Raw genomic sequence first — 19,132 nt, 5'->3', positions numbered from 1 at the left:
TCACACCCCCAGGGACGGTGCCAAGGACGCCACGGGGATCCCCGAGATTCGACGAGCGAGCAGAAAAGAACCAACTCCCTCCCTCGCATTCGGACAGGCAGGTCTGCTTGCAGCATCGCCCTTGACTCCGAGTTCCCTCCAGGGTCAGCAAGGACGAGCTGGACGGTTCCTGAGCAGGAAGGAGGGGGGGAGGGCGGGGCCACACACGGATGACCCGGGGAGGGGGTACCAAGGCCTATAAACAAACAAAGAAATTGAAGCTTCTGCTCCGAGGTGGCCGAGGCGTAGGTGGCACGGGCCAGTGCAAACGCTGCACCACCACCCCCGCCGCCCCCGAGAGAGCGCGGCCCCTGGCTCTGGGCTTCTCACGCGGCAGCCCGCGGGAGGGGTCGTCGCGAGCGCGCGCGGGGTCTCACGCGGCTCGCAAGCTCAGCGCGCATGCTCCATTGGCCAACTCTCCGGGAGGGGCGGGAGAGGCAGCGCTCAGTAGCCGGGGGGAGGAGCGCTCGCGCAGCCGCCCCTGACGGGAGCGGGCTCCGCCGCTACTGCAGCGCTCAGCGCCGGGCCCTGCCGGAGCCGGGACTAGCATGTGCGGCGCCTCTCGGGAGGCGGCGGCGGCGGCGGCGGCTCCTCTGCAGCAGCGGCGGCAGCAGCAGCAGCAGCAGCAGCAGCAGCGGCGGCCGCCATGGCCAAGGCCAGCGTGGAGCTCACCCGCGAGCTGCAAGGTACGAGGTTGCCTTCATCTCCGGACGCCCGGTCGGTCCGCGAGCATCCAGACCCAGTGCTTTCCTGCGGTACACCCCCCAGCCCGGCGCCTCCCGCCCCCTCACGCATCCTCGCTCCTAGGCAGTCCCTTGCTCTGCATCTCAGTCCCAGCTTGGCTCTCCGTGGGAGCATCCTTCTCTGCCCCACTCGCCTCACCCTATCAGAACCTTCCTGTCCCGGAGCCGCCCGTCCCGCTCTCCGGTGACAGGTGCAGTTGTTCCCTGGCGCTCTTGGGGACTGACTCTTCAGCGTTCTTGACCCACCCCTCTGCAAGGCATCCAGTCTCCCCTCCCTAGAGTCCCAGCTTTCCCCCACCCTCGCCGGGCGGGGCCAGGCGTTGGGAGCTGCCCCTGGTCCTGACTGCTGCTTATCTCCACACCCTCCCTCCTCCCGGCCCCGCCCCGGAACTGGCCCTGGAGAGGCCCCTAGGAGCCTGGCAGCGCCCAGACCGGTGGGGCAAAGGAGGGAATCAGGGCACAGGCCCTGGACTGAGGCTAAAACCAAGAGCAGGATTTCTGCGGCTCATCTCCCATAGCCCCCGTCCCAGCCTGCCCCCTTCTCTTTACCCACCACCCACACCTCCAGACCTCTCTGGATCAGTGATTCCCAGCCATATCGCCTCTAATCCCCCCCCCCGCGCGTGCGCGCGCGTATCACTGCTACAACCCTGACCCTCAAAAGCAGGAGCACAGGCTAGCCCATGCAGAAAGCAGAACGCTCAAAGATATTCAGAGCCCTTTTGCGCTCTGGAGATCTCTCACACCTACACATGCACTTAGAAGCACAATCATGAGATGTGTGTACACACATCTTACAAAAACTGCACCTCCACCACATATATGCGTGCGTGTACACACACACACACACACACACACACACACACACAGGGGTAACTGGATGATTCTGTCAGAAGATGGGTATGGGCTCATTGAAACATAAAATCTTTCTCTTACCCCACCCTCCACCCAGGAACTGCCTGGCACTGTGCCCCTTTCATATGCAAGCCAGTACTCATTCACACTTCTGTCCCCACCAATGCCACATTCAGGCTCCCTGGCGCCGTCAGAAGACAAGCATTCGGCCTCCGTAGTAAAAAGCAGATTCTCACACCCAGACCACCTAGGATACAGTCAGGGGACATTCCCATCCCCACCTCCCACCCACCCTCCAACTCCACACACACACACACACACACACACACACTGACTCACTGTGTATATGTTGGTGGTTGCTGTAGTGGATGGGTGGGAAAATCTTTCACACCTTCAGAAGTGTAAGATACACGCTCCCACAGACAGTATCATTCAGCAACTGTCCCCTGACTCAGGCACGCTGGGAGCCGGTTTTCTCCTCTCCGCCTCCAGGGACCAAGTCATCCCGAAAGGAAAAGCCTCTGCCCCATACCTCCCTCTCCAGTGTCTGTTTGTGTCTGTTTCTCGCCTCTCCTCTGCCCTCTTCGTCTCTGGAGAGTGGGCTGGGGGAAAAGAGAAGTTCTGAGCAGGTCCTACCCATCTGCAGACAGCATCCGGAGGTGCCTGAGCCAGGGGGCTGTGCTCCAGCAACATCGGGTGAAACTGGAGACAAAACCCAAGAAGTTTGAGGACCGAGTGTTGGTGAGGTCGCTGGCCTTGGGGGAAGAGAGGAGATACTCAAGGGCAGCTGAACCGTAGGGGGGGTGGGCAAGAGAAACAGCTTGGGGGGGGGGCATGCTGAGGAGCCACAGCCTAAGGGAGAGGACCGAGCCAGACCGGGTGGATGGACTGGAGCTAAAGGGAGAATAGGGAAAATGCAGGGGGTGGGGTGCCTTGGAGAAGAGCTGAGGAGCTCAGAGAAGGCAAAGGCACCATGGCCCAAGAGGCTGCCCTATGCCTACGCCGTTGACGTTCTTCTCTGCAGGCCCTGACCTCCTGGCGCCTCCACCTTTTCCCCCTTAAAGTTCCTGCCAAGGTAAGTTGGGCTACGGGGTGGAGACTGAGGGGCATGCTCCTTTCGAGTCCAGCGGCAGGCCCTTAGCAGGAGCTGAGCACCCCCACCCACCACCCACCCGGCCCGTGCCCCACCAGGTGGAGAGTTCATTCAACGTCCTGGAGATCCGTGCCTTCAACACCCTCAGTCAGAACCAGGTGAGCATCCGGGCTCAGGCCACGGGCTGGGCCGATTAAAAGAGGGAATGGGCATCTGAGGCTCTGCCACCCCCCTCCCCCTCAGATCCTGGTGGAGACTGAGCGTGGCATGGTGAGCATGCGGCTGCCGTCAGCTGAGAGTGTGGACCAGGTGACGCGGCATGTGAGCTCTGCCCTCTCCAAGGTCTGCCCTGGCCCTGGGTGAGTGGCAGATAAGGGGTCTCCCGAAGGATTAGACGACAGGCGGCATTCTCCTTCCTGTTGGTCTGGGCTCCCAGGACAAGAATTCTCTCTGATCTTCCCTGGAGACCCCCACAGGGTCATCCAGGGGGAACTGAGGGCCTCTTGTACCTCTCTCTGAAAGGATTTGTTCACCTTCCAGGTGTTTGATCCGGCGTGGGAATGCAGACACCCCGGAGGGGCCCCGAGACACATCTCCCAACTCTGAAACTTCCACTTCTACCACTCACAGTGTGTGTGGTGAGCAGGGGCAGATGTGAGAACGTGGGTCTTTGGAGCACCCTGCCCCATATCCAGAACCCTCTGTGCATGGGTTTTGCCCGGAGGGTCTTTGCCTGTCCTGAGAACCTCAGGGGGTTTATGGCGTGGAAGGAGCCTAGGACACTGGCACGTGCAATGACCTTGACCATGCAATGACCTTGACCATACCTTGAAACCCAAGCCTGTTTCCCCTCCCCCACGCCGACACGGAGCCAGCGCATCTCCTGCCCTACAGGTGGCTTCTCTGAGACCTATGCTGCCCTGTGTGACTACAATGGACTTCACTGCCGGGAGGAGGTGCAATGGGTGCGTTAGGCAGGGGATGGGGGGGTGGCCAAAGGGAGGGGGCAGCGGAGGGGGCTGGAGCAGATCTGAGCCACTTCTACCCCTCCAAGGATGTGGACACCATCTACCATGCTGAGGATAACCGAGAGTTCAATCTTCTGGATTTCAGCCACTTGGAGAGCCGGTAAGCAGATGGACAGAAACTTAACCCCCCAAATTCCCAGCCTCGGCCTTGCCCTTCTCAAGGTTCCCATTCTGGCCCTCCCCACAGGCCCTGCTTTACCCCTCCAATTCCAACCGTCTACCCCACTGCCGTCCACCCATCTAGCGTTCCCCCGACCCAGCCATCCCACTCTTAGTCTCTTCATTCTTGGCCCAGTTCATCCTTTCTTGTCCTGTCCAATATCCCCAGAGATTTGGCCCTAATGGTGGCAGCCCTGGCCTACAACCACTGGTTCACCAAGCTCTACTGCAAAGACTTGAGACTGGTAAGCAGTAGGTCTCGGGGAAGGGGAGCAGAGAGAGTGCTCTTCTTGGCCTCTGATGGCAGGACCCCTCTGTCCTCAGGGTTCAGATGTGCTAGAACAGGTGCTACATACCCTCAGCAAGTCGGGGAGCCTCGAAGAGCTGGTGCTGGACAACGCTGGGCTTAAGACGTGAGGCCAGGCTCCCCCGTGGGCAGTCCTTTCTCCACGTAGTCTTAGAGTCCCGGATCATCAGAGTGTGATAGGAGGCCCTGGGCTGTTTCGTCTAGCCCCTCGCGTTATAGAGGAGGCTGATGCGTAGACAGGCACAAAGCAAGCCAGAGCTCAAACCGGGACTCAGATCTCAGCCCCTGACCGCCCGGCTCCCGACTCATCCCCAGAACACACTTCGTGTTCCACCAACTTCCAGGCAGGGTGGGCTGCTCCAGTCTTAAGCACCCCAAAGCTGGGTTTTTCCTCAGCATCTTCCTGAGGTAGGGGACACCCAGAGGCATGGAATGCAGAAGGTAGCCCCACCTTCCACCTCCCACGAACTCCTGCGTGAAAATCTCCCTGGTCAGCCCCAAGTTGCTGCTCCACCGTGGGGGTCTCTACCATGACAGCCCCAGCCAGACAGGCAGAGAGGAGACGGGAGGGTAGCCAGGGGCTGGAGACTCGGGGCTCAGCTCAGGACAAATCCTTCCTCCCCTTCCCTGAAGGGACTTTGTCCAGAAGCTGGCCGGGGTGTTTGGGGACAACGGGAGCTGTGTGCTGCATGCCCTCACTCTGTCCCACAACCCCATCGAGGACAAGGGTGAGCCCCAGCCCTGAATCCTATTCCCACTGCTGTGCAGACCCCGATCCCAGCCCAGAGCCCAACCTAGGTTTGAATAGGGGCCTTTGCAGCCTGAGGATTGCCCTAAGCCCAAGCTCTTCCATCCTTGACCCCAGGCCTTACACCCCACTCTAGCCCCAGCCTGACCACACCGAATGTACCCGCCAACAGCCACTCACCTGCCCACGTTCTCTCTCCACTCCCCCAGGTTTCCTCAGTCTGAGCCAGCAGCTCCTCTGCTTCCCTACTGGCCTCACCAAACTGTGCCTGGCCAAGACTGCCATTTCCCCTCGAGGTACTGACACCAGGACCCCAGGCCTCTGATGCTCTTCGGATGCTGCCTGAGATACTGACCCCTAGGATGTCCCCCCTCACTCCCACACCATCCCAGCGATTGGGAGGGAGAAAAGAATCACCGTGGGGAGTGGGGGGGGGCGGGGAACTCAGGTATTAAGAGGATGAAGTGGGGATGGGGGCCAACCCAGCCCAGTGCCCGCTGTGCTCAGGGCTCCAGGCACTGGGTCAGACCTTCGGGGCCAACCCGGCCTTTGCCAGCTCCCTTCGATACCTGGACCTGAGCAAGAACCCTGGGCTGCTTGCCACAGATGAGGCCAACGTGAGTCCGTGGGATGTAGCCTCAGCCACCTACAAAAGCATGCTTGGGATGCAGGGGCCAGGGAGTGTCTATCCTATGGCCCCTAAGGGTAGGGAGAGGCTACCACATCTTTCCCTTCGTCTACCCCTTCTTCCGCAGGCCCTCTATAGCTTCCTGGCCCAGCCCAACGCCTTGGTACACCTGGATCTGTCAGGGACTGACTGTGCGGTGGACCTGGTGAGGGGCTGGGGACTGGAGGGGCCAGGCAGAGGGTGTGAAAACACGGGGCAGAGGAGCCTTCCATCCCTCCCTCCCTGAGTCCAGAGAGACAAAGCTCCGAGGAGGACTTCAGGTCCATCCACAGTGTGCGCTGTGTGCACTTAACCCAGGTCACAAGGTCATGCCGGCTTTGCCTAAAAATAGACCCTCACTCCATTCCTGGCACCGAGCTATGTCCACTAGCAGAAAAAGACATTTCCCCTAGCTTGAGAAAAATGCTCCTGGAAGCCGGCGGTGGCCTGTTCCACCAAGACTGCCTGTCAGTCTCTCTCTCTGTGGCCCTCCCTTCCACGGAAGAGCAGACGGGGGGCCTCGAAGAAGCTGAATGAGCGTTCTCCCTGGAAGTCTCGGAAAGAAATGTCAGGAACTGGATAGGGCCGGGAAGGGGCTCCTGCTCTTCCCAGGTCTTTTAAAGCCCACTCTGTCTCTCCACAGCTTCTGGGCGCCCTCCTTCATGGCTGCTGCTCTCACCTCACCTACCTCAGCCTGGCTCGAAACAGCTGCTCCCACAGGTGGGGCAGAGGGGGCCGGGAGGACTCAGTCGTCGTCGACGTCCATTGCCCTCCTCCCATACTGACTCCCCGAGGTCTCCACAGGAAGGGCCGGGAGGCCTCACCAGCCTTCAAGCAATTCTTCAGCAGCGCCTACACCCTGAGCCATGTCAACCTGTCAGCCACGAGGCTGCCCCTGGAGGCCCTCAGGTTGGGTGGGTGAAGAGTTGGAGGATACCCAGGGGGGGCTGCGGAAGTGTGTGGGCGGGGGAGTAAAGCAGGCCCTGCTGACCTTCCTGCTACAGGGCACTTCTTCAGGGCCTCTCCCTCAACAGTCACCTCAGCGATCTGCACCTGGACCTTAGCAGCTGTGAGGTGAGCTCCGTGCCTGCCTCCCAGCCACCATCCCGGTCACACACACGCACACACACACACACACACACACACACACACACGCACCCCACCGGGGAGCAAGAGAGAACAAGTCTCTGGCCTGGCCTCACCCCTTCCCTCTCAAACCGGCCCTCCAAGTTCAGACTCCAGGATCTCTTGCCTCTAAGCTCTGGATGGCAGATACCAGGCTTGCCCAGCAGAGGGCAGGAGCGAGCTGTCTTCAGAGCAGCGGCTTTTGGCTGAGGGAGGGGGCGGGCCCTAGGGATGGATGCAGTAGAGGAGTCTCCCTGATTTTATACCCAAGACCTGGTACGACTTTAAGTCCTCGAGTGACGAGGATGATATCTAAGGATTCAACATGCTCCTCCCCCTACCTCATCCACCCACCTTCTCCGGCCTCTCACCCCTGTTCCCTGTCCCTGCAGCTCCGCTCAGCAGGAGCCCAGGCCTTGCAGGAGCAGCTGGGGGCCGTTCCCTGTATAGGCAGCCTAGACCTGTCCGACAATGGTGAGTAAGACTGCTCCGTGAGCGCAGCGGTGAAGCCCTGAGGAGACTTCTGTTAGCCTCGGGCCTCAAGGCCGGGACTCTCCCGTCTCCTGAACAGGGTTTGACTCAGACCTCCTGACACTGGTACCTGCCCTTGGCAAGAATAAATCCCTCAAGCACCTGTTCCTAGGGAAGAACTTCAATGTCAAGGCCAAGTGAGCCCCAGCCTGTGTCCACAGACCCTGCTCCCATCATCCTCCACTCCTCGCGGCTTCCTGTATTAACCCCTCTGGCCACCCGTCTCCTCTCCTAGCATGCCCCTGGCCCCCTCCCCTCCTACTCTGACCCCGACTCCCTACAGGACTCTGGAAGAAATCCTTCATAAGCTGGTGCAGTTGATCCAGGAAGAGGACTGTGTGAGTGACCAGGCCGAGGAGGGAGCTTCCGGGGGGTGGTAGTGAAGACTGACCCCAACCTCCGTCTGCCCGACAGTCCCTGCAGTCGTTGTCCGTGGCAGACTCCAGGTTGAAGCTTCGCACCAGCATCCTCATCAATGCCCTGGGCAGCAACACCTGCCTGGCCAAGGTGGACCTGAGCGGCAACGGCATGGAGGACATCGGGGCCAAGATGCTGTCGAAGGCGCTGCAGATAAACTCTTCCCTCAGGTGAGGCCCACGTCCCCACCCTTTCACCCAGACCCCCAGCCTGCTGACACACACACACAGACTTCCCCCTTTGGGCCTCCATGTCCGCCCGCTTCCAGAACCGAGTCTGAGTCAGCCCCATTAGCAGGGGAAAAGGGGCCTCCCAGAAGGCTACACCTCTGGCCTTTACTGAGGACCCGGGGGAGTGGTCACAGCGGATGTCCACCCTCCCCCAGAACTATCCTGTGGGACCGGAACAATACATCTGCTCTGGGCTTCCTGGACATTGCAAGGGCCCTGGAGAGGTGAGTGGACCGGGGCTCTGTCCTGACGCAGGCCGGCCCAGCCTCCCTGGGCCAGGATGAGAATTAAACGACCCTAGGTACATCCTAGTTCCCAGACCTATGGGATAGGGAAATAGTGAGCAGGAGGAGGCTGGGGGGGGGGGACCTCTCCTCTTTACCTCTCCCCGCACCTAACTATTCTCCTGTTTCCCAGCAACCACACCCTGCGCTTCATGTCCTTCCCTGTGAGTGACATCTCTCAAGCCTACCGAAGTGCCCCTGAGCGCACAGAGGATGTGTGGCAGAAGGTGAGGGGCCGTGTTTTAAAGCAGGGCGAAGATGGGGGGGCGGGGGGGGGAGCAGGGGCAGTCCACAGCCTCAGCACCGACCCTTCCCCCTCCATCGCCTCCAGATCCAGTGGTGCCTGGTGAGAAACAACCACTCCCAGACATGCCCCCAGGAGCAAGCCTTCAGGCTGCAGCAGGGCCTGGTGACCAGCAGCGCCGAGCAAGTAAACATTTCCCTCCCAGGAACACGGGGCATGCAGGGTGCAGGTGCCATGTGTGCTGAAGCACACGGATGGGCATCACGTGGTGCCCCCAAACTGGACTGGGCAAAAAAAGACACTCTGATTCTGGGACCCCCCAATATGCACCAGGCAAATCAATAGCAGGCGGGGGTAGCCCCAGCCCATGGGTACTGAGGACTCCAGGGGCGTTCCGAGGAGAGAAGCCATGCAGAGATAGCGCCACCACCTCTGTCAGTGGCTGGCAGCGTGGCCCACGGGGTCTAACCTGAGACCCCCCCCCCCTGCCACTCCCACCACTGTGCTCCAGATGCTGCAGCGGCTGTGTGGACGCGTGCAGGAGGAGGTCCGAGCCCTGAGACTGTGTCCCCTGGAGCCTGTGCAGGATGAGCTTCTCTATGCCCGGGACCTCATCAAGGATGCTAAGAACTCCCGGGCGGTGAGCCCTCCACAGCCCCCTCCCTTCCCTGCAGCCTGGAAAAGCCCAGAAGGCCACCCAGTTCTAGACTGGGAGCATCTAAGCACTGCTCCATGGATCTGTCCTCCCAGCCTGGGGCCCGAGTGGGGCCTGATTCTGACCTCTTCCCCTCCAGCTCTTCCCCAGCCTCTATGAGCTGGGCCACGTGCTGGCCAGTGACGGGCCTGTGCGGCAGAGGCTCGAGTCGGTGGCCAGTGAGGTTTCCAAAGCTGTGGACAAGGAGCTTCAGGCAAGTTCTGAGAGAGGAAGGAGACCGTGGGTGGGAGCCCAGTGTTGGCTAAAGTTGAAGTCAGCAAGGAGGCCAGAGGGCATGAAGAAATAGAGTCGAGTTTCCCTATATATTCCCCTGTGCCTGCAACAAGATAGCCTTAGAATTGCTTTTTCTGTTAGCTGAAGTCTTGGATCCTGACCTCAGCCCCTTCCTTTCTCAAATTCCGGTCTTTGGGCTGACTTTCCCCGGTCAGTATGGCAGGCTGGAAGGGCACTGGCCAAGGCGGAGAACCCCGAGTATCCAAGGCTCGGACACTAATGGCTGTGTGACCTTAGTTAGGTCCCTCCGTCTCACCATGGGGAACTATAGAGAGGGCCTAAAGACTTCCACTGCGGCACTAGCCCTGGTCTTTCCCTGCCTGGACCTCTGGCTTTCCTTCTTCCTCATCAGGTGATTCTGGAGTCCATGGTCAGCCTCACGCAGGAGTTGTGCCCTGTGGCCATGCGCGTGGCAGAGGGACACAACAAGATGCTGAGCAACGTGGCAGAGCGGGTCACTGTGCCCCGGAACTTCATCCGCGGAGCGCTCCTGGAGCAGGCCGGGCAGGACATCCAGAACAAGCTGGAGTGAGAGGCGGAGGACGGCCATGGGATGAGGCTAGATTTGGCCCAGAGCACTTAGGGAGTTTGGAGCTCTCGGCCATGAATAATGAATGGATAACCTTCCATTACAAGGGATAAATCTTTAACCATGGCAGCCATGCTATTTAGGATCTGGCCGGTGTTTGCCCCAGAAACCTGGGTGCTGAGATGGGGCACACAAGGGGTCAGGGTGTTCCATAGATAGGTCTCTACTCCCCTGACCTACACATACACCAGGAGTTGCCTCCTGAAAGCAAAACACAGCCCCCTCAGAGACATGGACAAAGAAAAGTATGTAAGACAGGAGTATGAATATGCTTCCTTTTCCCTCCAGGTCATCACCCACTTCGTTTCACTTGGGTATAGGTGCCACCATTCACTTGGGTATAGGTGCTACCATTCACTTGGGTATAGGTGCCACCATTCACTTGGGTATAGGTGCCACCACTCACTTGGGTATAAGTGCCACCATTCACTTGGGTATAGGTGCCACCATTCACTTGGGTATAGGTGCCACCATTCACTTGGGTATAGGTGCCACCATTCACTTGGGTATAGGTGCCACCACTCACTTGGGTATAGGTGCCACCATTCACTTGGGTATAGGTGCCACCACTCACTTGGGTATAGGTGCCACCATTCACTTGGGTGTAGGTGCCACCATTCACTTGGGTATAGGTGCCACCATTCACTTGGGTATAAGTGCCACCAACCATTCACTTGGGTATAGGTGCCACCATTCACTTGGGTATAGGTGCCACCATTCACTTGGGTATAAGTGCCACCATTCACTTGGGTGTAGGCATCACCTCTCTCACTAAAGCCAGGGAGCGCTTGTTACTATGTACATTGTGAAACAGTCAGCCCAAGGCTTACCAGCACCCAGTTTACCTAGCTCCGAACCCCTGGAGCTCTGGACCTGGAGCCTCCTGGTTCCGGCTCCTCCTTCGGTTCCGTTGTCCGCCCCACCTAGGCCGGAATGCTCTCTGTCTGGGTCCGGCACCTGTGACTGTAGATACGCCTGCACTGGACCCAAGGTGCAGCCAGCAACAACGATGCTGTCTGCAGGCAGCCAGCCAGCCCAGCTGGCCCGTTCTCAGGCATCTGGGGAGAGAAGGGGTGGAGGCCCAGAGGTCAGGCCTTAAGTAACTGAAGAGCCCCACTTCTGCCCACAGTGAGGTGAAGCTCTCTGTTGTCACCTACTTGACCAACTCCATCGTGGATGAGATCCTGCAGGAGCTGTATCACTCCCACAAGAGTCTGGTAAACATCCTGAGCCCAGGCGGACTCAGGCCTGCCCTCTGCCCTGCGCCGTCCTGTCTGTCCGGGATCAGGGGAGTGAGCAGCTTCCTCAGGGTCCTGTCAACGCTTGTCCTTCCTCAGGCCCGGCACCTGACCCAGCTAAGGACACTGTCAGATCCACCCGGAGGGGCGAGCCAGGGGCAAGATCCATCTTCTCGGGGCAGAGGCAGGAACCACGACCATGAGGAAACAGACGATGAACTTGGGACCAACATCGTGAGCCCCCCACACACACACCCACTGCCCTTTTACCTGAATCCCTCCCCCCCCATCCCGCACCCCCCCCACCCCCGACACCCACTGCCCTTTCACCCGAATCCTCTCCTTGAACCTGCTCAGTGTCGCCCCCTCGCGTCCGAACTCCACCTCTCTAGGCCCAGCCTCTCCTCCTCCCTCGTTCCAGATCCCCAGCCACCCGAGGCAGGCAGGGTGGATTCTGAAGCAGAGGCTTTGAGGGAAGGGCTGAGAGAGTCCAGGCGAGGGTTTGGCCCACTCTTTGTCTCCATTTCTGCAGGACACCATGGCCATCAAAAAGCAGAAACGCTGCCGGAAGATCCGGCCAGTGTCCGCCTTCATCAGTGAGTCTACAGCTTCAGTCTGACGCGCCGCGGTTCTCAACCTGTGGGTCACGACCCCGGGAGGGGGGGGGCGGGTCAAACGACCCTTTCAAGGGGTCACCTGAGACCATCTGAAAACATGGATCTTTACATTATGATTCACAACAGTAACAACATTACAGTTATGAAGTAGCAATGAAAATCATGTTATGGTTGGGGGGTCACCACAACATGAGGAACTGTATCAAAGGGTCGCAGAAAGCTGACTGCCCTGAGATCCTCCACATCCTCCCCTTCACCAGGCCTCCTCCCCTTCACCAGGCCTCCTCCCCTGCGTTTGCTCTGCCTCTCCACCCTGACTCCCCTGCTGGTCCTTGTAACACTATTGTATCCACAGGTGGGAGCCCTCAGGACATGGAGAGCCAGCTGGGGAGCCTGGGTATTCCCCCTGGCTGGTTCTCGGGACTTGGGGGTAGCCAGTCCACAGCGAGTGGCTCCTGGGAAGGTCTCTCCGAGCTACCTACTCACGGCTATAAACTAAGACACCAAACACAAGGGAGACCTCGGCCTCCCAGGACCACCCCACCGGGACCTAGTCGGCCCAGTGTAAGTCCCAGAGGCCTGACGAAGACCCAGCTGTCCATGGCAGGGCCAGAGCCAGGGCTCTAAGCCTTAGATGGGCGAGAGCCAGCAAATGCTTGTGTGTGTCTGTCTTGTGTGTGTTTGATGACATAAACCTCTAGTCACAGCTACTCAGGAGGCTGGGGCAGGAGGGTCACCTGAGCCCAGAAGTTCACAACCAGCCTGGACAACATAGTGAGATTTCCTCCCCTCTGAAAAGAGGGTGGCGGGGAGAGACAGACAAGGAGGGAAGGCAGGAAAGGGGGAGGAGGGATAAAATCTATCTTGTGATTTATTTTTAGTGGCCGTGACATTTTTATTTGGGTGGTGGATAAAGCCGAGAACCTCGAACCTTAGGAAATGTCCTGTTGAACTGAAGTCTAAACTTTCGTGGGACCAAGTCCGAAGGGGAAGGTCCTGGGAAGATCTGAGGGGTGGGGCTGCCAGCACCTGACATTGCTCCCAGCAGGTGCCGGGACCCGGGCCTCGACAGGAGAATGGGACAGCCACCCGTCTAGACGAGGGCCTAGAGGACTTCTTCAGCAGAAGGGTCATGGATGAAAGCTCCAGGTAGGAGGCACACTCCCCACCCTCAGCGGGCCACAGGCTCTGTGAGGGGTCCTTTGCCCTCCGGTTCCCAGAGAGGGCCTCTCCAACAGCAGTGCCCCCTAGCCAGTCTCCCTGGGAAATTTCAGTGCGTTCTCATCCTGACCCACCCATCCTCTAGCCCCCAGGTCTCTGACGGGTTGGGGTCTGGGGTTAGGGACAGGTCAGGGGCGACAGGCCCCGGATGGAGTGCCATTTTGCCGTGTGAGACCCTGAGTGGTCTCTGTCACTTATCACGCAGATTCCCCTGGGACTGTACAGACGTGATGTCACTTGGGGAAGCCGAAAGAAGGAATTAGGGGAGGGGACCTGGGAAAATAGAGTCACTTTGGGTTCAAGAGGCCACTGGTGGTTTATGACAGACAGGAAGGAAGGAAGGACAGCCTTCCCTGCCTGGGTGCCCAGACTACACTGCAGGAGAGACTAGAGGGAGAGGAACTGGGACACTTGTTACACTTAGAACGGACCGGCACCAGCTCTACCTTAAGCTCTGCCTCTGTCACTTGTCACCAACCCACCCCAACTCTGCCCAGCTACCCCCGGACTCTGAGAACCGTGCGGCCGGGCCTCTCGGAGCCGCCCCTGCCTCCACTCCAGAAGAAGAGACGAAGAGGCCTGTTCCACTTCCGCCGGCCCCGAAGCTTCAAGGGGGACCGGGGACCAGGGTCCCCCACGGCTGGACTCCTCCTCCCTCCACCCCCACCTCCACCCCCAACTCAGGAGAGTCCTCCCAGTCCAGACCCCCCAAGCCTTGGCAATAACTCATCTCCTTGTTGGAGCCCCGAGGAGGAGAGCAGCCTTCTTCCTGGATTTGGAGGGGCCCGGGGATCTGCCTTGGGCAGGAAGGTGGTAAGTGGGGCACGAGGGCCACGTTCTCCCTTTCTCCTGGCCTACACGTGGCCCGCTCCCTGATCCTGACCCAACTTTCATGGGAGAATACTAGAACTCAGGGCTCTGGAGAACACGGGTAATTCAAATTCCCTTTTCTTGAGAATGATCCAGAACATGCTGTGTAAAAATGAAAATGTTAGAAGAATTCCCCCTAGAATCAAGGCAGGGCTTCCCCCAGAGCTGGGGTCTCACGGAGGCGTCAGACCTCCCCATGACTCCCCTGCTGCCTAGAAAGGCTCTCATACCTTTAACAAGAGACTTGGTTCTAGGGCACAGAGAGGTTGGAGCCAGGGGAGGGGACCCCAGCTCCTGGGACAGTGCAGCAGCCAAGGGTCCAAGGCGTTGCCCTTCCTGGCTTGGGAAGAACCAAAGGTTGGAGCTTTGATGGAAAACGAGAGGTAAGGGGGGTCCAGGGTAGCAAATGTAGTGTCCTGTGGGTTCTTTCCAGCACCCCACTTCCCTTATCCCTGGTGGTCAGTGGACAAAGAGTGTCTTTCCACATCGTTAACGTGGAATCCAGGACTCAGTTTACCTATTAGAGCAGTGTTTCCCAACCTGTGGGTCGGGGTTGGATGACCCTTTCACAGGGGTCACATATCAGATATTTACATTATGATTCGTAACAGTAGCAAAATTACAGCTATGAAGTAGCAACAAAAATCATTTCATGGTTGGGGGTCAGCACACCTTGAGGAACTATACTAAAGGGTCGCAGCATTAGGAAGGTTGGGAACCTCTGTTTTAGGGTTCATAAAACAGAGCAAAGGGTCATAAAAATGCTTGCTTTAGGAATACTCCGTTTCCCCAAACTTCTGCGGCTTGTGGTACAGCCTTCGTGACTGACTTGTTCCTTATTCATGAGCACCTGGTTAATAGTTCCATGCTGTTTTTATGTAGATCAGCTCACCTTTTCCAGTTTAGTCTGGACCTAACCCTGCTCATCTTTAAGATCACAGGCACTCTGTGAGACTCGTTTTCTTCCACGACGTAACCTAAGCCAGCTGAGTGTCCCTCCTTATGCCCCCAAGGCGATGTGGTGCTGCTCTTTGGATACAAAGTCTGAGTACCTAGGAGCTCAAAGCCTGTGACTGAAAGGAGCGTCTAGGGCAGGAGCTCTTTGTCGGCTGCTGGCTCCTGACTCAGCTGTCCTTTTAGGGCGCGGGCCCAGACCAGGAGGACAGCAGCCAGGCTTGGCAGAGACGGCGCTCTTCGGACGATGCGGGTAAAGTCGGCCACCCTCACGAGGCCTCTAGCCCCTGGCTCATCAACGCCTCCTGATTTTCCCATCCATTTTCCCTTTCTGCTTCCCCTCCCCCCCTCCACCACTCCAGGGCCTGGAGCCTGGAAGCCGCCACCACCTCCGCAAAGCTCCAAGCCGGGCTTCAGCGCCATGCGCCGGGCAGAGGCCACGTGGCACATAGGTATGTAGAGCCTGTTCTTGGCCCACAGCACTGAGAGTTCAAAGAACCAAAAGCCGTGCCCCCCCCACGCCCTCCGTTGCCCCTCTGCCCCCCGCTGCCCCCTCCCTCCGCCCGCCCCTGTCCTGAGGAATGTTCAACCAAGGGGAGACAGGGGGAAGTCAACACTGTGAACCTGTTTAAAGGTATTTACAGAGATAAACTCCCCCCCCCCCTCAAAACACGGACCACCCAATCCAAACCCAGGCTATGCAGCGCACAGGGTGGCTTCAGCAGGGTTAAGCAGATGTGAGAAATGCTTTGTGGATGCTTCTGAAGAATCCTCTATGACAGGTGGCAGCCCTGGCCGCTGTCAGCTGGGATGCCCTCTGTACGTGAGGCCTGGCTCCACACCTTAGCTGGGGGAGAGGGTGAGCTCGCTGCCGGCCTGTTTATCAACCTGTCCCCAAGAAGAAGCAGTGGCTCCACACGGAGGTCACGGTCTTGAGTATGAGTCCCACTCGGCCACCTATGACCTCACGCCGCCTCCTTACTTTCTAACTTTGTGACTGGAAGGAGCAGGGAGGAAGGGAATTATTCTTAGTGTCCCATTTTCCTCCTTCTGGGTTCAGAGGACCTGGATTCAGCCGAAGAAAAGCTAGCCCGTCGTCCAGCACCAGCTCAGGTTCCCAAAGGACTGGGACGCTGTGTCAGCACAGACCAGATCTCCCGGGAGACCCAGAAACCCCCCTCCCCATTTCCTGCCTTCTAGGCTAGGGCACAGGAGCAGAGATAAGGATGAGCAGGCAGGTCTGGTTTGAGGGCTACCGACACCCATTGTCCCATCCTGCTCCTGTCTGTTCTTCCCCTCCTCCTCCTCCTCCTGTGGCACTGCTGCCGAGAGGCTCACCAGTACCCGTATGCCTACCCCATCCTCTGCCCAGAGTTGGGGGCAGCTCTAGTCATTCTCCATCTCTGCCGCAGACCGGATGAAGCACCCAGAGCAGGGCTTCACCCTTCATTTAGTAACCCACCGTGGCCAGGTGCTGTGTTGCTCAATGAGAGACAAACACAGCATCTGACAGGTATTCCACATCCGTGCTCACGTGGCTTAAAGTCACCGGCAAGCATGAGAGGGCATCTCTCCTCAAGGCTCCCAACTGTCTAAATCAGACTTGCAGACAACGCTGAAAGTGCCAGGCTGCAGCCTTGGCAGGCCCCTAGGCCACTGCAGCCCTGAGCAGGCAGCTGTGCCTGGGGGCCCAGGAAGTCTCTTATTCTGACTCCGCTCCGGTGGGCAAAGGCCTGAGCCCTGCTGGCCCCAGATAATGACCTCAGGGCAGTCCTGGGAACCGGTGGCTAGGACCTATGAGAATCAAAGAAGACATGGAAGGCAGAGAGGCCGGAGCAAATGAGCTTGGCTGGGGGAAACGTCCTGGCCTTGTGGGGCATCATGGGAAGGGTAATAGGAGGGCTCTGGACAGATGCCTTTTCTCTAGCTTCTCCTGTCTTCTTCCATTTCCCAGCTGAGGAGAGTGCCCCCAACCACAGCTGCCAGAGCCCTAGCCCAGCTTCCCAAGATGGAGAGGAAGAAAAGGAGGAAACCTTATTCCCGGAGAGGGTGGTCCCAGCTAGGAATGCCAAGGTGAAGGACGGAAGATGGGTGGGGAGGGCATTTTAAAGGGGTAAAGATACTAAAAGACCAGGAATGTCAGGGTGAAGGCCAGTGGTGGGTGGGGAGGAAGGAGTCAGAGACTAACTGACCCAACGTCTTCCTTGCTCTGCTAGCTACAGGAACCCCCCATAGGTCCACGTCCCCCCAAGCCAGTGGCTGTGCCCAGGGGTCGCAGAGCCCCCCAGGTGCCAGGAGGCAGAGAAGAGCCTGAGACTGGTGGTGCTGCCCCAGGAGCCAACAAGCCCCGGCTGAGGCTGGGCTCACAACAAGACCAAGAGGAGCCGGAAGTACCAGGTCTGCCACCCTACCTGAGTGGGGGCTGGGGAGAACCCCGGGGCTTTGGGCCCCACATCAGATCCCCTTCCAAGGCATGGAACGGGGATAAGCGACAACCAGGAGTCGAGGCCTGGATGAGCACCCAACTTATGAGGCCCGGTCGTGTGCCAGGCTTACTGTGACTCCTTTCAGGACCCTCTGACCTGGGCCGTCGAACAGCCCCCCTGAAACCCAAGAGAACAAGGCGGGCACAGTCCTGCGACAAACTGGAGCCTGACCGAAGACGGCCACCTGACCCTACAGGTGCCTGTGGTGAGACACCGGGTCCCCTTCCCACGGATCGGTCAGACATGGCATCCCCTCACGCCCCAGCACTGGGTGGCCGGCTCTCTTGGCCCAGGAAACAGGGTTGTTCCCTGGATTTGTCCCCAGCAGGAGCCAGTGAACCAGGAACAGACTGACAGCTGCGGAACCACCCTCCCCAGCCTTCCTCGACATGTGCCTCATAAGGACTCAGGCCCCATCCACCCCTGCTCCCCCATCCCTTGCCAGCCCTCACCCCACAGGGCAGGCACCACTGAGCAGATGTAGGGGAGCAGGGGCGGGGACTGGGAGGGAGGGAGCAACCTGAAGCAGGGAGGCCCTCACACCTGCCTTGCCTCACCTCTGTAGAGAGCTTTGGGCAGAGGCTGTCTCTTCCCATGGGGGAGGGTAGATCTCTGCCCCTCTATGCCCAGGGGCTCTCTCCCCACTTGTATAGAATAAAAAAAAAAAAAATCACCGTCTGTTTCTAGTCTCTGCCATCCGACCTATCCACCGCTCCCACCCTCCTCTCTTCTCACGAGCCCCCAGGGGTTGGCCACAGTTGGGGGCAGGAAAGGGCAGCTCACAGGTCTGGGGCTGCAAGAGGAGAAGGGGGCTACAGAGCTGCTGACAAAGAACGACAAGTCATGGGTTCTGTGCAGAATCAGGGCCTGTGAAAGCGTACCAGGGGGGAGACTGGGAAGCTTGCATGCATGTGTGTGTACATGTGTGCACCTGTGTTCACACCTGTGTTCACTGACATAGTACACGTTGTGTTATCCTGTGGGTACCCTTTTCAATATTTTATTTTGTGTATACGTATGTGAGCACACCTGTGTCACAGCGTGGCGGTCGGAAGACAGTCTGTGAGAGTCAGTTCTCTCCTTCTACTGTGTGGGTCCCCAGGATCAAACTCAGGCCCCCAGGATCAAACTCAGGTCCTCAGGCTTACTGGCAATAGCCTTCTCCTGCTGACCTCCTTTAGGCACTCTTTTTTAGATATGTATGACTGTTTTGCCTGAATGTATGTACATATGTATGTATGCATGCATGCATACCTGGCACCTGTGAAAGCTAAAAGAGGGCATCAGATCCCCTGGGACTGAGGTCACAGAGGGTTATAAGCCACCACGTGAGTGCTGGGAATCCAACCCAGGTTCCCTGTAAGAGCCAACAAGTGCTCTAAACCACCCAGCCATCACTCCAGCCCCCCCCCCCCCCGTAAATATTACTTTTTTAAATCCTTTGCTTTTATTTTACCTGTCTGGGTGTTGTGCCTCTGTGTGCATTTGTGCACCGGGTGCATACAGTGCCCACAGAGGCGAAAAGAGGGTGCTGGAGTCCCTAGGGCTAGAGTTACAAATGCTTGTGAGCTGCTGTGTGGGTGGGTGCTGGGAATTGAACCCAGGTCCTTTGGAAGAGCAACCAGTGCTCTTAACTGTGGAAGCCTCTCTCCAGCCCTACCTGTGGATACTCTAATAATCAAAAATCTCAACAATAGAG

The 19,132-nt window shown here is 58.4% G+C and overlaps 1 protein-coding gene across 11 annotated transcripts; it reads left to right on the top strand.

Moving 5' to 3' along the window:
* Positions 1 to 503: 503 nt before the first annotated feature.
* Carmil3 (capping protein regulator and myosin 1 linker 3) lies at positions 504 to 18,099 on the top strand. Of its 11 annotated transcripts, none has more exons than XM_028892185.2 (40): positions 504 to 725; positions 2,284 to 2,378; positions 2,662 to 2,712; positions 2,829 to 2,888; positions 2,974 to 3,089; positions 3,271 to 3,368; positions 3,625 to 3,695; positions 3,785 to 3,858; positions 4,087 to 4,162; positions 4,242 to 4,330; positions 4,858 to 4,952; positions 5,182 to 5,268; positions 5,480 to 5,589; positions 5,728 to 5,805; positions 6,283 to 6,359; positions 6,444 to 6,548; positions 6,644 to 6,713; positions 7,157 to 7,238; positions 7,336 to 7,432; positions 7,579 to 7,633; positions 7,710 to 7,882; positions 8,098 to 8,166; positions 8,360 to 8,453; positions 8,558 to 8,656; positions 8,982 to 9,110; positions 9,265 to 9,378; positions 9,811 to 9,986; positions 11,177 to 11,264; positions 11,385 to 11,519; positions 11,818 to 11,881; positions 12,258 to 12,466; positions 12,951 to 13,051; positions 13,621 to 13,936; positions 14,248 to 14,376; positions 15,134 to 15,200; positions 15,310 to 15,399; positions 16,902 to 17,020; positions 17,170 to 17,344; positions 17,519 to 17,638; positions 17,759 to 18,099. In XM_028892185.2, exons 1-40 carry the CDS (start codon positions 686 to 688, stop codon positions 17,785 to 17,787), a joined length of 4,122 nt encoding a protein of 1,373 aa, XP_028748018.1. In that variant the 5' UTR covers positions 504 to 685; the 3' UTR covers positions 17,788 to 18,099. The 11 variants fall into 11 exon arrangements, with proteins under 11 accessions (XP_028748018.1, XP_028748014.1, XP_028748013.1 ...); XM_028892181.2 differs by having other exon boundaries at positions 17,164 to 17,344; XM_028892180.2 differs by having other exon boundaries at positions 12,948 to 13,051; positions 17,164 to 17,344.
* The last annotated feature ends 1,033 nt before the right edge of the window (positions 18,100 to 19,132 follow it).

Source organism: Peromyscus leucopus, chromosome 9 (genome assembly GCF_004664715.2).
Source record: "Peromyscus leucopus breed LL Stock chromosome 9, UCI_PerLeu_2.1, whole genome shotgun sequence".
In the NCBI taxonomy this organism is placed as follows: Eukaryota; Metazoa; Chordata; class Mammalia; order Rodentia; family Cricetidae; genus Peromyscus; species Peromyscus leucopus.
This window is presented reverse-complemented; position numbering and strand designations above follow the sequence as displayed.